At 43.4% G+C, this 13,833-nt stretch overlaps 2 protein-coding genes across 5 annotated transcripts; one reads left to right on the plus strand and one right to left on the minus strand.

Annotated features, from left to right (window-relative positions):
- Window positions 1-824: 824 nt before the first annotated feature.
- On the plus strand, window positions 825-9,489 carry LOC125747315 (transcriptional regulator QRICH1-like). Of its 3 annotated transcripts, none has more exons than XM_049022397.1 (12): window positions 825-1,083; window positions 3,722-3,982; window positions 5,177-5,293; window positions 5,384-5,515; window positions 6,272-6,934; window positions 7,125-7,296; window positions 7,423-7,577; window positions 7,842-7,956; window positions 8,058-8,166; window positions 8,251-8,402; window positions 8,490-8,580; window positions 9,067-9,489. In XM_049022397.1, exons 2-12 carry the CDS (start codon window positions 3,749-3,751, stop codon window positions 9,254-9,256), a joined length of 2,130 nt encoding a protein of 709 aa, XP_048878354.1. In that variant the 5' UTR covers window positions 825-1,083; window positions 3,722-3,748; the 3' UTR covers window positions 9,257-9,489. The 3 variants fall into 3 exon arrangements, with proteins under 3 accessions (XP_048878354.1, XP_048878356.1, XP_048878355.1); XM_049022399.1 differs by having other exon boundaries at window positions 8,496-8,580; XM_049022398.1 differs by lacking the exon at window positions 825-1,083 and adding an exon at window positions 2,482-2,902.
- Window positions 9,490-12,051: 2,562 nt separating this feature from the next.
- Window positions 12,052-13,768, minus strand: tp53rk (TP53 regulating kinase). 2 transcript variants are annotated; one of them, XM_049022416.1, is made up of 2 exons: window positions 13,275-13,768; window positions 12,052-12,564 (listed from the first exon to the last, which is right to left on the minus strand). In XM_049022416.1, the coding sequence occupies exons 1-2, from the start codon at window positions 13,498-13,500 to the stop codon at window positions 12,140-12,142; spliced, it is 651 nt and encodes a 216-aa protein (XP_048878373.1). In that variant the 5' UTR covers window positions 13,501-13,768; the 3' UTR covers window positions 12,052-12,139. The 2 variants fall into 2 exon arrangements, with proteins under 2 accessions (XP_048878373.1, XP_048878372.1); XM_049022415.1 differs by having other exon boundaries at window positions 12,052-12,624; window positions 13,275-13,717.
- Between the last annotated feature and the right edge of the window lie 65 nt (window positions 13,769-13,833).

The following is a 13,833-nucleotide window of genomic DNA, read 5'->3' on the forward strand; positions in this document are numbered from 1 at the left end:
TATTACATGTCGTTTGACTTACACCTTCTGCTGATAGAAGTCTTTGTTTTTGTATATATTCCATTATTATTACTCTTGTAATTTTGAATGTGTGAAGCACTTTGGTCAGAGGAAGCTGCAATAGAAAGTTTACTTACTAGTTACTTGTATGTAACTATATATGTTTGCAAGTATGTATAGCTTAAACCTCTGTATTGTATAACCGACTATGAAAGATAGTTTAAAACTAACTGTAAACTAAACACATCCAAATCTCAACGTTGATGTACTGTAAAAAAAATTTAACATTCACCAATGAACAACTACATTCATATGGACTGTTAAAAATATATATTAATTTATATATAAATATATAAAAATACTTACATCATTTGCAACTCGTTTTTGTTTTTTGGACTGCCGTCAAAATTCTAACAATTCTAATATTCTAATTAGTCATTGTAATGCCAAACCTTTCTTTTTCCATATATATATATATATATATGCAACTACATGACAAAGCATGAATGCATTACTGTGATATTATACACATTAGAGACTAAAACATAACGCCACATTTAGTATTAATTTGCAGATACATTACTTTAACATTGCGTTGGTCGCCACCGCCATTACCGCACTCAGTCTGGCAGAATACATGCAAGTTGCTCTGCACATATCTATTGTAGCGCAGTTGCCTTTCATTATTGTTCTAGAAAACTCAATACAACGCAGCTCAAAGCTATACGTAGTGTCATAGCTCATATTTGTCTCCTTTAAGACCTCTGTTTGGCGCCATACAAATCTCGCGGGTCTTGGCTATCGGCCCCTCGCGAGAACTGCGCACAGCCGTCTGATTGGCTGCGAGGGGTTGAATGTAAGATGGCGCTCAGCAAGAGCTGAGTCGTGGGAAGAGCAATAACAGTAATAACTATTTTAATTATTATTTAAGGAAGCGAGTTCCACGCATGTAAACCACACGAACAGCAAAGTATCCATTGATATAAAAAGCTTGAGCGCGGTGGTTCCGTGCCTCAGTAGCCAAGGAAGGAGAAGCGTAGCCGGCGAGGGCGGAGTGTAGCGGCCTGGCCCAGACTGAAAGGGGTAAGGGGCTACAGGGAATGGTTCTTCCCAGAGGTTTTGCATTAAATGCCAGTATGTGTCTTACATTTTTTCATATCGCTCTTTCGATCGAGTGCGAATTGTGAGCTTGGTTAGCCCAGGTTTATGGATACACTGATGTGATATTATTGCGATTACCAGTAATATGGGGAGGGAGGATAAGCGCTGCTCAGATCATGTTGTGCACATTTGATCAATACCCCCTTTCCACTAGTGAATGCCACAATAACACTGACCATTCAAAAGCATGCACTCCGGTGGCTTTAAACCATGCGACTTTATGTCAGTGTTTGTGCACTTTCACAGGATTTCAGTTTTCGCAAACTTGGCCAATGTGCTCACTTGACCGTCAGCCATTAATAATTAGTTTAATATCTAAATATGTATAGGAATTATTGATGACGTGTTATTGTTTGCCATGACACTAATGTCGTGAAAGAAATGTTTTGAATGAATATGCTGGTTAATAGATATAGTTTCTGTCCCAAACATGGGCTTTTTAGGGCAAGATACTTTATGACAGTTTCATTATTAAATGACAGAAATCTTTGTTTAACCTCGTTTTTTTGCCCGAGAGACAGTGTGAGCACTTGTATGTATATTCGTCAACCAGCAAAAGCCTCCTCTCTTGTTTAAAGTTAGTGTCAAGGGGGGTTTAGATTAGAATTCCTTTACATACTGGGCCCATGTGATCAACCTGTGCGACTGAAGTAGCAATATTATAAAAGTAGTATCTTTCGCAACAACTAATAATTAGTTGTCCGCTTGAACTTTCTGTAGTTACTGTATGTTACTGAGATATAAATCATACATGCAGTGACATACGGGATTTACTTTTGCTGAATTGTGAGGGCTTTGTTTCTTTACTGACAGCTAAGATGAAAAAAGACAGCCTTTCCTTAATTTGTCGAGAATACACGGGGCCTGAAAGTGTCACTAACGGTAGCCAACAATAAGACGACTGGAATGTGGGATCTTTACGTCTTCATCTGTAGAATGAGGCGATTTTTTTATTCATTCGTTCAGGATATCGTCGCCATGGTGATTTTAGCCGTGAAATGCATGTCAGCATATCGCGTGTGTCGTGGCCCCCTTGCCCCCTCCATTGTACTGCTGTGAGCCCCCTTTTACGTAGTGACAAAGCTCTCTGCTAGACCAAGTGTTCTTTGGCAAAGCATACCCATGTGTTGGGTAGTGCAACATTTAAGTATTATTATCAGAATAACTCATTAATTATAAAATGTTCAGCTGCTGGAACTTCCAATCCAGTGTAACACAAAGGCCCATCTGATTTATTGATAAATGAATTATTAATTAATGAATTAAATAAATGTAACACTTTTAGTAGTTTGATTACATGCATTAGTCATGTATCATTACATACGCTCGTGCTGTTCATATGGGACCCGGAATTGACAATTGTTGAAATGACTGTGGTCATGGCCGGGAGATTTTGTATACTAATTCGTATAAATCTTTCTTCCACATCGAATTCGCGTACAACAAAGGGTAAAATTATTGAGAGATTAGTAGTATTTGTTGTCATCTCACGACCCCGACTGCGATCCGAGCTGAAGCAGCATGGGACGTGGTAGGAAGGGGGCGCTCCCGGTATCACCTGGCTTCCCGGAGCGGGTTTCACTCTCAGGAAAGTCTGAGGATTGACTCTGCTAGGCGAGGCCTGGTCCAGTCGGTTTGCTGGCCATTTTTTGTTTGTTATTTTTAAATTCCCCACCGACTGAACTGTCGTTCGCAGAAACGACATAGGTTTCCTCGATTTTTATAAAGCTGAACATAACAGGTACAGATTACATCCGATCTCTGCCGGATTTTATAACGACATCAAGGAAGATATAAACCGTTTTGTTATTGACTGCGTTTATGTCTTGTAAAAAGACTGAGGAAACTGACGCGTGATCGCATATATGACCGGTGCACCAGGCAGCATGTAGCTGGGAATAAGTTAGGATTTTACAAGGTTTATTTCGAAAGCCTTATTTTGGCGGAACAACTCGCACTGCAGATATTTAAGGTAGCGTGGGAAGATACAGTCAAATAGGATTGGATGTCGAGGTTTTAAACGGTATATACTGACAAATACATATACTTTTTTCTTATTCAGTTGAGGAAGATAATGATTTTTAAAGACGAATGAGCTAGGGTTATATCTAGAGGGAGACTACTTGACTTTAAAATTCAAATCTTAAAATTCCGGGAATCAAGTTGTGTCCAGTCCGATATTTTTATATCCTCATGTTACCAATATTCTTTTTATCTTTATGAAGCAAACTTTTCAACGTTCAGAGTGCTCCCTGACTTTGTAGGACACTCTGAGAAGTTTTATCCCAGTTTTAATGGTTTTAAGGAATTAGTTGAAATAACAGTAATTTTACTTCACACGACAATGTTGGACCACATGTATGAAGTATGAGATAAACAGACTTTTGCAGTGAGTTATTTAGTGCCTGCATTTGTCTTATTTTTAATGTATTGTTGGCCTTTTAAAGTACAATCAGGATGTCATGTTGCAGTAATTTCACCCAGCATTTTATACCTGGAGCAGTTACCTGGCTCAGGGGACCCTGGTTGTGTGTAATTTCTGTATAAATCCCTCCTACAGGTCCGACAGTGGGAGGCGTGCAGTGACATGAACGAATCGCTGGAGAACGCAGTCCCTTTCGAAGAGTACGTGCGTCAGAAAGCGCGGACGGTCCCACAGCATCGCATGAAGAGCTTCCTGGAGTCGCTGGCCACCAAGGGCCCCGAAGCTTTGCAAGACTTCCAGCAGGGTGGCACCACTGTGGTCTATCAGCAGGGAGCAAACTGTGTCTATGCCGACAGCACAGAGGTGGCAGGTTCCCTGCTGGAGCTGGCCTGTCCGGTAGGAGTGCCTGTACAATGGGCCTGCTATACTGGGCTTCGAAAATTTGTGTTATGTTCAGTGATTATTAATGTAGTAGTATTAACCATTGCAACTTCTATATTCTGCATATGTTGTAACATTGCTTTGGATCCCACCACTTTATTTGTACAAGATGCATAGGAATTACAGTGGTACCTTGGCTCATGAACTTAATTCGTTCGAGGACTCAGTTCGCGACCTGAAAAGTTCGCCATCCAAATCAATTTTTCCCATTTAAAATAATGTAAATGCAAATAATTTGTTCAAACCTCAGAAATAATGCATTTTTTCATTTTTTTTGTTTTTCTGTGACCAATAATGTAGACTTTAAAATATCATTAATTATACACAAATAATGGTAAATTAAATAAAACGGTACAACTGAGCGTATACACTTGTTGGCGGGCTGGTGGCTCGAAAGACGCCAAAACACGGAAAAGAACCACAAAACATCCCCCCAAAAAACTATACAATTATAGTTTGTGGGGAGCAGCATGTGGCTCAGTGGGCTAAGCCTGTGTGCCTGTAATCAGAAGGTCGCAGGTTCAAACCCAGCCTGTGGGTCCTTGAGCAAGGCCCTTAACCCCCAGCTCCCTGGGCGCCACTACGGGTGGCAGCCCTTCGCAGACAACTTCCTCTATGAAAAAAAAAGAGGAAGTTGTGGGAGGCGTAAAGACAATTTCCCTACGGGGACAATAAAAGTATCGATTATTATTATTATTAATTATAATTAACGTTAAAAGACTAACAGTCAAAAACAATGCAGTAATTTTGAAAATCAGATTTTTTTAATTATTATTAGAATGTACATTATTTTCATATGCCTTTCATATTTTCATATGTACATTTCATGATGCAACACATTGTATGTAGAGATGAACTTCTTTGTACTGTAAACAAACAATACGTATGTCGCGGAGCAGGTAAATACGAGCTGGAATTAGGAAGTCAAGGAACACAGGATTTATTCAGGATCATACACAGGGAAACACGCAAGAACGTTGAATGACATTACAGTGACCGTATTGGGGGAAACAACGTGTTCTATAGTTACATTAATGGACTATTCAAATATTATGTGCACTTTTCCACATGCAGAATGTGTTTCATGTGGTTGCACCTTACTGCACAGCTGAGGTAATCTTTTACTGAGCCCAGCTGCCTCTTGCTCAGGTGCAGTTGCAGGTTCAGCAGTTGCCGCAGCACCAGCAGCAGGTGGCACCCACGCAGCTGTCTCCGCAGCTGACCGCCGCCGTGCACCAGGCTTCTGAGCAGCAAATCCAGGTGCAGGTCAGTGTAAGCGAGGTGGGGACTCGGTCTGCTGGAGGGGGGCGTGACTGGTGGGGGTCTTCAGTCACCAAACATTCTTCTGATGTTCAGGTGCAGATCCAGGGCCATCATTCGGTGGAGCAGGTGTTGCAGATTCCCAGCACCACCCAGCAGCACTTGTCGGGCTCCCAGCTGCAGCTGGTGCAGGGAGAGATATCTGAAGAACACCTACAGCAGCAGCAGGTGAGCTGGACCTTCATCTGTTTACCTGTGTATATTTCTATATCTTGATGCGCCATAGATCCATAGATGCGTTTTTACATACTCCATACACACGTGATCTTATCGTGCGTTCGATTGTCTCTCCAAAGTCGTAAATTTCGAGGTGCGTCTCGTCCGACCAATCTCCCATTCGAGCTGCACATCTCGGAACAAATATGGCTGCCACCACAAACACGCTGTTGTATGTTGTTGCTTTATATTTTAGCAGATTTGGAATGAGATTCTTCTTTCCGAGAGACAAGCAAGAAAAACACGAACTAGTCAGATCACATTAAAAGCTTTATAATATTTTAGTAGATCCACAGCGATATTCTTTTTTCAAGAGGCAAACTACAAACAAAAGACACGAACAAGTCTCGTAAAATATTGCATAATATTGTATGCTAGGATACTGTTTACAGTCATGATATGGTATTCTCTAAATTGACCATGCGCAATTACATTTATAACTATTAATACATTTAACAAAATAAACATTTTAAATATTTATAAAATAGAATTTCTGTTGACTGTAAGCCGTCACGGGAATCTCGGACAAGAAATTTCTGTCTGATATCAACGTCGGAAAGGAGGCTTGTTTCTGACAGGAAGTGACGTTTTTTCATGACATTTTTATCCAAGTTCTGACTCGGAGAGAGATAATCGAACATACTGGAGGTATGTTGAGTTCTCCATCCTGCCGGTGGGATTGGTCATGAATGACCTGCCTTTGTTCAGATCCAGGCAGAGCTGGTAGCAGCAGTTGCCGATGGGGGACAGCAGATTCAGATCCAGACAGTGGGGTTGGTATCACCCCAGCAAGTGGCGCAAGGCTCCCCGCTGGAGGGTGAGCGCAGAGTGGGGCCCGTGGGGGGCGTCCTTCAGCCGGCAAAGAAGCGCAAGGTGGACGTGCCCATCGCTGTGTCGTACACGCTCCCCGGGCAGCAGCTAGCGACTGTCCTAGCCATCCCCCAGGCCCCCCCGGGTCAGGGACAGGGACAGGGGCAGAGCTACCTATCTCTGCGGCCCGACCTGCTCACGGTGGACAGCTCGCACCTCTACAGCACAACTGGCACCATCACCAGCTCTACGGGCGAGACATGGACAATTCCTGTGTACTCCGCCCAGCAAGGCGTGACCCATGTCGCAATCTCACCCGAGGCCGTGACCAGCGACGGCACTGATAAGGACAAGGCTGTCGCCTCAATGGCTCCCCCGGTGGCCACGGCCGAGGAGGCGGTCCAGACACTGGCCAGCGCTCTTTTCCCAGCCCAGTTTGTCAATGGAAACATTCACATCCCAGTGGCCGTCCAGTACCCTGCCGGTGCACAGCCCGTCCACATCTGGGACCCACAGCAGCATGTGGTTCACACCACAGGGGGCACGGAGCAGGATCTGCAGGTGAGGGCCATTCTCTGCTTGGCCTGCGATTATGTTTTTTGACATTTGAGAGGTTTAATCTCGCAATATAAAGCATGAAAACGATGCCACCGCCATACAATTTGAGTATAATGCAAGAGATGTGGTCTGTAACCATGTATACTAGGTCTTCTGAGGGATAATCTGTTAATGGTGGCTTGGCCCCGCCCAGAGTCAGGCTGTGCAGGTTACAGAGGTGGATGCCACTGCGCAGCCCTCTACGGAACTGCTGGTGCCCATGATGCTGAAGCCCGACGAGGGCCTGGACGTGTGGCGCATCTGGGCGCAGAGCAAAAACACGGAGCTGGAGAAGGATAACCAGACCAGGCTGGCCCCCATTGGCCGTGAGTTACCGTGGCAATTGGGAAAGGGCTGTGGGGGGGCCTGGAATCATGTGACTGACTTGGTTTACAGGGCCCAATGTGCATGACTTTAAAACGCGTGTCTCTGTGGGGTTTCGGTATGCGTAGGCCGCCAGCCTCTGCGCTTTCAGGAGGACCTGGTATCGTGTGCCGTGGCCGAACTGAACATGGGTCTGTCCCTGATGATCCAGGAGGCTCGCGGGCTGGAGGGAGAGCCCTTCGAACCCGACGTGCTCTACTACATCTTTCTCTGTATACAGAAGGTATGAGCAAACGTGTAGCTCCGGGGTCTGGAAGGCTACAGGTTCAAATCCCATTGCCAGCAGAGTATTCATATGACCGTTGGGGCCCTTGAACAAGGCCCTTAACCTTGGGTGCCTCTGGGATGCTGGCTGACCCTGTGCAGTGAATCCAAACTTTCTTTACTTGTATGTCCCTTTGGAAAAACATCTCCTAAATAAATAAGCATAATATAAATGAAACCCTAAGACCTCTGACTCCTTGCCATCCTCCATATCTAATTGCAGTATCTGTTTGAAAACGGCCGAGTGGACGACATCTTCTCAGACCAGTATTACCTGCGCTTTTCCCAGTGCCTACACCGGGTGCTGGATGGCTGGAAGCCTCACGTCCATCCACTGGGTGAGCACGCAGTGTACCGTAGGCAGGCACAGTGAAGACTTTGGCCAGGGAAAGTCCCATCTGGTCTTCAGGTGCTAATGTGCCTCTGCCTTCCATTCCAGGTTATGTCATCCCTAGTCATGTGACCGAGGAGATGCTGTGGGAGTGCAAACAACTGGGGGCCCATTCTCCCAACACACTGCTGAGCACGCTCATGTTCTTCAATACTAAGTGAGTGCTTGTATACCTCAGTGTTGCTTGCTCGCTAACGCCACCTAGTGTGTGTGAGACACTGACTGCTATGAGCCCACACAGGTACTTCCAGCTGATGACGGTGGAACAGCACATGAAGGTAGCCTTTTCCAAAGTGCTACGGCACACCAAGAAGAACCCCTCCAACCCTAAGGACAAAAGCACCACCATCCGCTATCTGAAGGGGGTGGGGCTACACCAGGTGGGCCAGAAAGGTGAGTGAACGCTTGTCACCGACCATTACACCCCCTGCTGGTGTAAGCCCTGTGTCACCTCCGTGAGCATATGACCCTCTCTGCCAGTGACAGATGACATGTATGAAGAGCAGGCGGAAGACCCGGAGAACCCTCTGCGATGTCCCATCAAGCTCTATGACTTCTACCTCTTCAAGTGGTAAGTGGGTAGTGTTACAACTACATACAGCCTTTTAGCATCAACACTCTGTAATATCGAAACTTAGGGGAGCGTCTGTATATGTTGTTCAGGCTTTATTGATCATTGTATTAAAGTTTCATATACTTTCATCAATTCACAGAAAATAAACAGGCAACTCAAAATTCAAAAAAGCTGAATGCAAAAGGGGTCAGAGTAAATTATTGCTCACAAAAGCCAATTAAATGCTGGGATATCGCAAGAATCCTGCAGGCACGGTGTAACTAGATAACCTTCAGCCAATCCCTTCTCCGAATAGCAGAAGATGAATGAATTTATTCAAAGTCTATACCAGATGCTTTTATCCTGGGTTCGAACATGGATGCAGTATTATTCATTTAAGCTGACAAAATGTTTCCAGCTGTACTTTGTATTACACTTATGATGATTTCCACAAACATGTGGCATGTCCTTGAAAAGCCGCAATAACATGCATGCTTTCCCCAGTCCACTGAGCGCCAAAGGAAGGAACGACACTTTCTACTTGATGCCAGAACCAGTCGTCGCCCCAAACAGCCCCATCTGGTACTCCACCCAGCCTGTCACACGCGAGCAGCTGGAGCACATGCTTACACGCATCCTCGCCGTGCGGGAAATCCAGGAAGCCATTTCTATGGCAACAGAGAGCGTGCAATAAGGAGACAGTCTGGGAACCGGCAGCCAAAAGGGGGGGTGGGTTGGGGAGTTGACTGGGCTCACCTTCGGCTTCCTGACCAGTCCTCTGCCTCCCTACCTCCTACCCCCCACCCCCACTGGACTTGGGTAGCTGTCATACTGCCCTCTCCATCTCTGCCTGTTCGTCTCCTATACAGCAACTGTATAGATCTGGAGATGCCCGTCTGCCAGCTGGAAAATATGCACCCCCCCGCCCTTTCTCCAACACATTTGCCTTCAGTGGGAGAGACGACCCCCCCCCCAGACATCTAAGAATCTGTGCTGACACCATGGTAACCAAGATGTTCTGGACAGCAAATGACAGTGACTTTATCTCCCGTTTTGTATACATAACTATTAATGTCCCTTCAAACTTAACTCCATAGACATGGAAGCCCAGGGGACAGAGCACTGCACTGTAACATAATTCACTTGTATTTTTTACAGATATATACACATATATATGTATATGTATGTATGTATGTATGTGTATATGTGTATATATATGTGTATGTATATATATGTATATATGTGTGTGTATATATATATATATGTATACACATATATGTGTGTGTATGTATGTATGTGTATATATATATATATATATATATATATATATATATATATATATACACACACACACACATATATATACATATATGTGTGTATATATGTATATATAAAAAATGTACGTAGAGAGAGAAATTATGTTCTGGGTTAATTCCTTTTTGGCCTCCTTGTCGTATGAGTATTAGTTATGCTTAAGAATGGATAAGGAAGTCTGTGTTTTCAAACATGCCTTTTGTACAGTGATGTCCATTTGGGGCGTGTGGTTTCTCCCCACCCCCACTGGGTTGGACACCTTTATAAATGAGGTCTTCTTCATGGGCCGTGGGGGGGCCAGTGCTGAGGCTTTCCTGCACCCCTGTGCCAGCAGCAGGGAGCTGCCATAGTACGTGAACTGCTGTGAAATGCAGAAAGAGGAGGAATATGATTGCAGCTATGATGGCGCTTTCCCAGCGATTTTCACCGGACTATAGAGGTATGCACTCCTGTCCTGAGGAGGGATCCCTTTTAGGAACAGTTTTATTTTTAAATAGCCAGTCTATGAAGTGCGCTTTGTGAATGAATTCTTTACTATAATGTATTCAGGAAATCAAATTATATGAAATTGCACAACTTAAAGTAATTCTTATTTTGCCCTTATTTGACACTATTGCAAATTAAACATCTGAACAAAAGTAAAGGAAATTGGTCTAAGGATGCACTTGTGAAACAAAAACCTATAAATTACTATACCTGCTGTAGTATAACATGTTACTGCTATACTTTCACATAGTTTTATCTTGGAGCACGTGATTTCAGAGGAGTTGTGTGGCCTTCTGTCTTTCAGTCAGAGCCCTGGGGCATCTGACCATGTTAATGAAACCTCTATGGTTCATGAACTGTGTTCAGTGACTTCATTTCACCTTTCTGATGTAAATGCACTTATAATGGAGCAAGGCGTAGTGAAGCATAGGTGATTTGTTTCATGTGCAGTAGTACACCCCTACCTCACCACACATTTAAAATTCAATTTTAAAATACACTCCTCTACTTACAAATGAGATGCGTTTCGAATGGCCGTTCGCAACTTGGAATGTTAGTCGTTATTCAACATTTTAAGGGTATACGCCAGTACAAAGAAGTAGGATGCTGGGAGTACGCACGCTACACTGCTGCGTGGCGGGAGTAGCGGCCAGAAATCATACTAGGTGGAATTGGTGTGCAGAAAAACAAATGTTGAACAGGAAACAGGAGCCCAAGGAACACAGTTTGGACTTGCGGTCCTCTTTGTTCGTATGTCCGAAAGTTCGTAAGTAGAGGAGCGTCTGTATACGAGTTCTGTAAGAGTGCATTTACTTATATCGGAATGTTACATTACCATGGGTAGGTTCACACTTTTATATAAAGACTTCAAAACACACAGGTGGACTTTTGCACCTTTGATAAAGCCCCAAAATATTAGTATTGAAGCAGGTAGTTAATTCAACGTCCAGTCTGCAATTTAATTTGTTTTTGCTTTTTTCCTTGCTTGGTAAGTATTGTGAGGGCTGGTCAATCCTTCAGTGACATGGCCTAGGGTGCCATCTTCTGAGGGGGTGCAGACTTGGCAAATCGCTGACAGAGGCATCGGCAGTGAAGCTTGCCTAGGGTGCTATTTTTGTCTTTAACAGGCACTAGGTATCACAGTCCCCTAAAGGATGTGTTGATATCCAGGGTTTAGCCCTGGTTCTTGACCTGGACATTAAAACATCCCAAGTCTCGCGATGCCTCTGAATGCGTTTGTGGTCAGTTTACAGGTGCTGAAAGACTTCCGTATGGGGAGTGAGAGTTTAAAGGACTGTTATCCCGTCCAGGTTTTTCCCCACATCACTGCCTCACTTTTAGACAAAAATATCTGCTGAATAAATGTAAATTTGTTACCGCAAGTGACTGTGCCCTGCTTTCAATGAACATTGCAATTTCAGCTATTACTAATCCTGACTTTCATTTTTCAGCAAATGCAAGACATCTGAAATGATCACATCACCAAAGGCATTTACAATCAGTTCCTACATTTTCTTTGTGTTTATAGAGTGCTCAAAGACCAGAGAGGGTTAATGTAGAATTCCACGTAACAAACCAGGTAACATACATGGGTCTCTGCTTATTTTCAAACATTCTTTACAGTAAAAATTCTTGATTATTCAGTTTCCATCCTTCCACATTCTCCTCCATGGACAAAACCAATGTGCATAGTTTTAAAACTGCTTTATTGTATAACTGCATCACACATTTTCAAAAACTTGTTTGTTCAAAAACCAACCCAATTAATTCTGAAACTTTAACCAACCATTGATCTTTTCCTTCCTCTTAATCTAACTTCATCCAGTTTACTGATGACAGTGGATGACTTCTTTGAAGAGGCAACATAACTCTTCAGCAAGATCTGAAACAAAGTCTCTGTGTTTGGGTGGGTGCTAAGGAATGCCTTCTCCAACACATACAGGTCAACTCCTTTGTCCTCTGGCAAAGAAGAAATGTAGCTCAGTCCAAAGTCAATTAGCCACAACTCTGGTTCTCTGTCCTCAGATCCTTTCCTCAAAAGCATGTTAGATGTTGTCAGATCTCCATGGATCACATCTTCATCGTGCATCTTCGCAAGGATCTGCCCCATCTTTTCGGCCAGTAGCTTAAGGCATTCACTGCCTGCTTCAGACAGCTGGGTGGAATTTATGTGGTCTCTGACTGTAACTGATCCCACAATTTCTTCAAGAAAAATGCAGTGAGACACATAATCAACAAAATAGACAACAGGTGTCAAAATCCCTGGGGAGGGGGGGAGAAAAATACAAATCATGAAAACAAAATCCTACCATTCTCTGCATTACATTTGAATAAGCTCTTCCAGAAAAGCTGCAATTCCACTTTGTCCTTAAAGCATGATTCTCACACATTTGCTTTTATCTACTTGTTCTATCTTATTTTCGAAAGACGACGACCAATTTAATTAAATACACTCTATGGCTTCCGGCTTGGAGCCTGTAGGCCTACCTTGACGAAACTAACTCTGTTTTGAGTTTTTAGCTCGGAACTGCTCTCCGTTGACGTTAGTGTGATGGAGCGAGGCACGCTTTTATACGGAAAAATATTTATACTAGGAAGATTCAACACCATTGGGAAGTATTAACCGATAACCTTAAGTTTCTTTATATTCAACAGAGAGCAGTTACAAACATTTAGCTAATGTGAGTATGATCTGTGTGCATCCAGGACTTTAACACTTAGCATTTATTTTCCTGTTTTGGATGCCTTTTCTTCGAACACTGGTATAATATGATGGAGAACCTGAAATATTTAGTTAAGTCATTAGCTGAAGTCATTACGGTAATCACTGACATGTTTTTAGTGATAATCAGCCACATTATAATCTAAGATTGTTCTGCATGGACCTTTCTAACATGACCGCAAACGCTCACCTGCTTTTCTGCAGCGAAGTATGGAGCGCACCTCCTGCACGCTCCTGCGGTGCGTCAGCTTCTCGTCTAGAGCTGGGTGACGATACGACTTTGGGAATCTTTCCTTCAATATTACCGCTTTCCCTAAAAACTGTCCGCGGTAAACACGGGCTTCGGCGCCCTGCTTCAGCAGCGTTAAACCGCTAAGATACGACAAAACGGCACTACCGTCCCCCTTAGCAGACATGTTTTTCTTTTGTAGATTTATTCTGCCGTCAAAAATTCTGCCTCATCTGTAAGTGTAAAACAAACAAACTCCCCCTTGCGGATAGGAGTCGGAAAAGTTGAATTTTTTTAATACCTGTTTTCATAGAACCCGATGCTCGATTTGCTGCCACCTGCTGGTGTGGAGGTGCGGATCGATAATTTGTAAACTTTGTTTTTGATTCAAGACCGTTAATTAAACCCAATAGCAGCCCCGTACGGTGTTATTGCTCGGTGTATTTTTTAAATAAACCAATTAATTCGAATATTAAACCTAGCAGGTATACGAATATGAGAAGAGGATTGCGCATAATTT

Source organism: Brienomyrus brachyistius, chromosome 8 (assembly GCF_023856365.1).
Source record: "Brienomyrus brachyistius isolate T26 chromosome 8, BBRACH_0.4, whole genome shotgun sequence".
In the NCBI taxonomy this organism is placed as follows: domain Eukaryota; kingdom Metazoa; phylum Chordata; class Actinopteri; order Osteoglossiformes; family Mormyridae; genus Brienomyrus; species Brienomyrus brachyistius.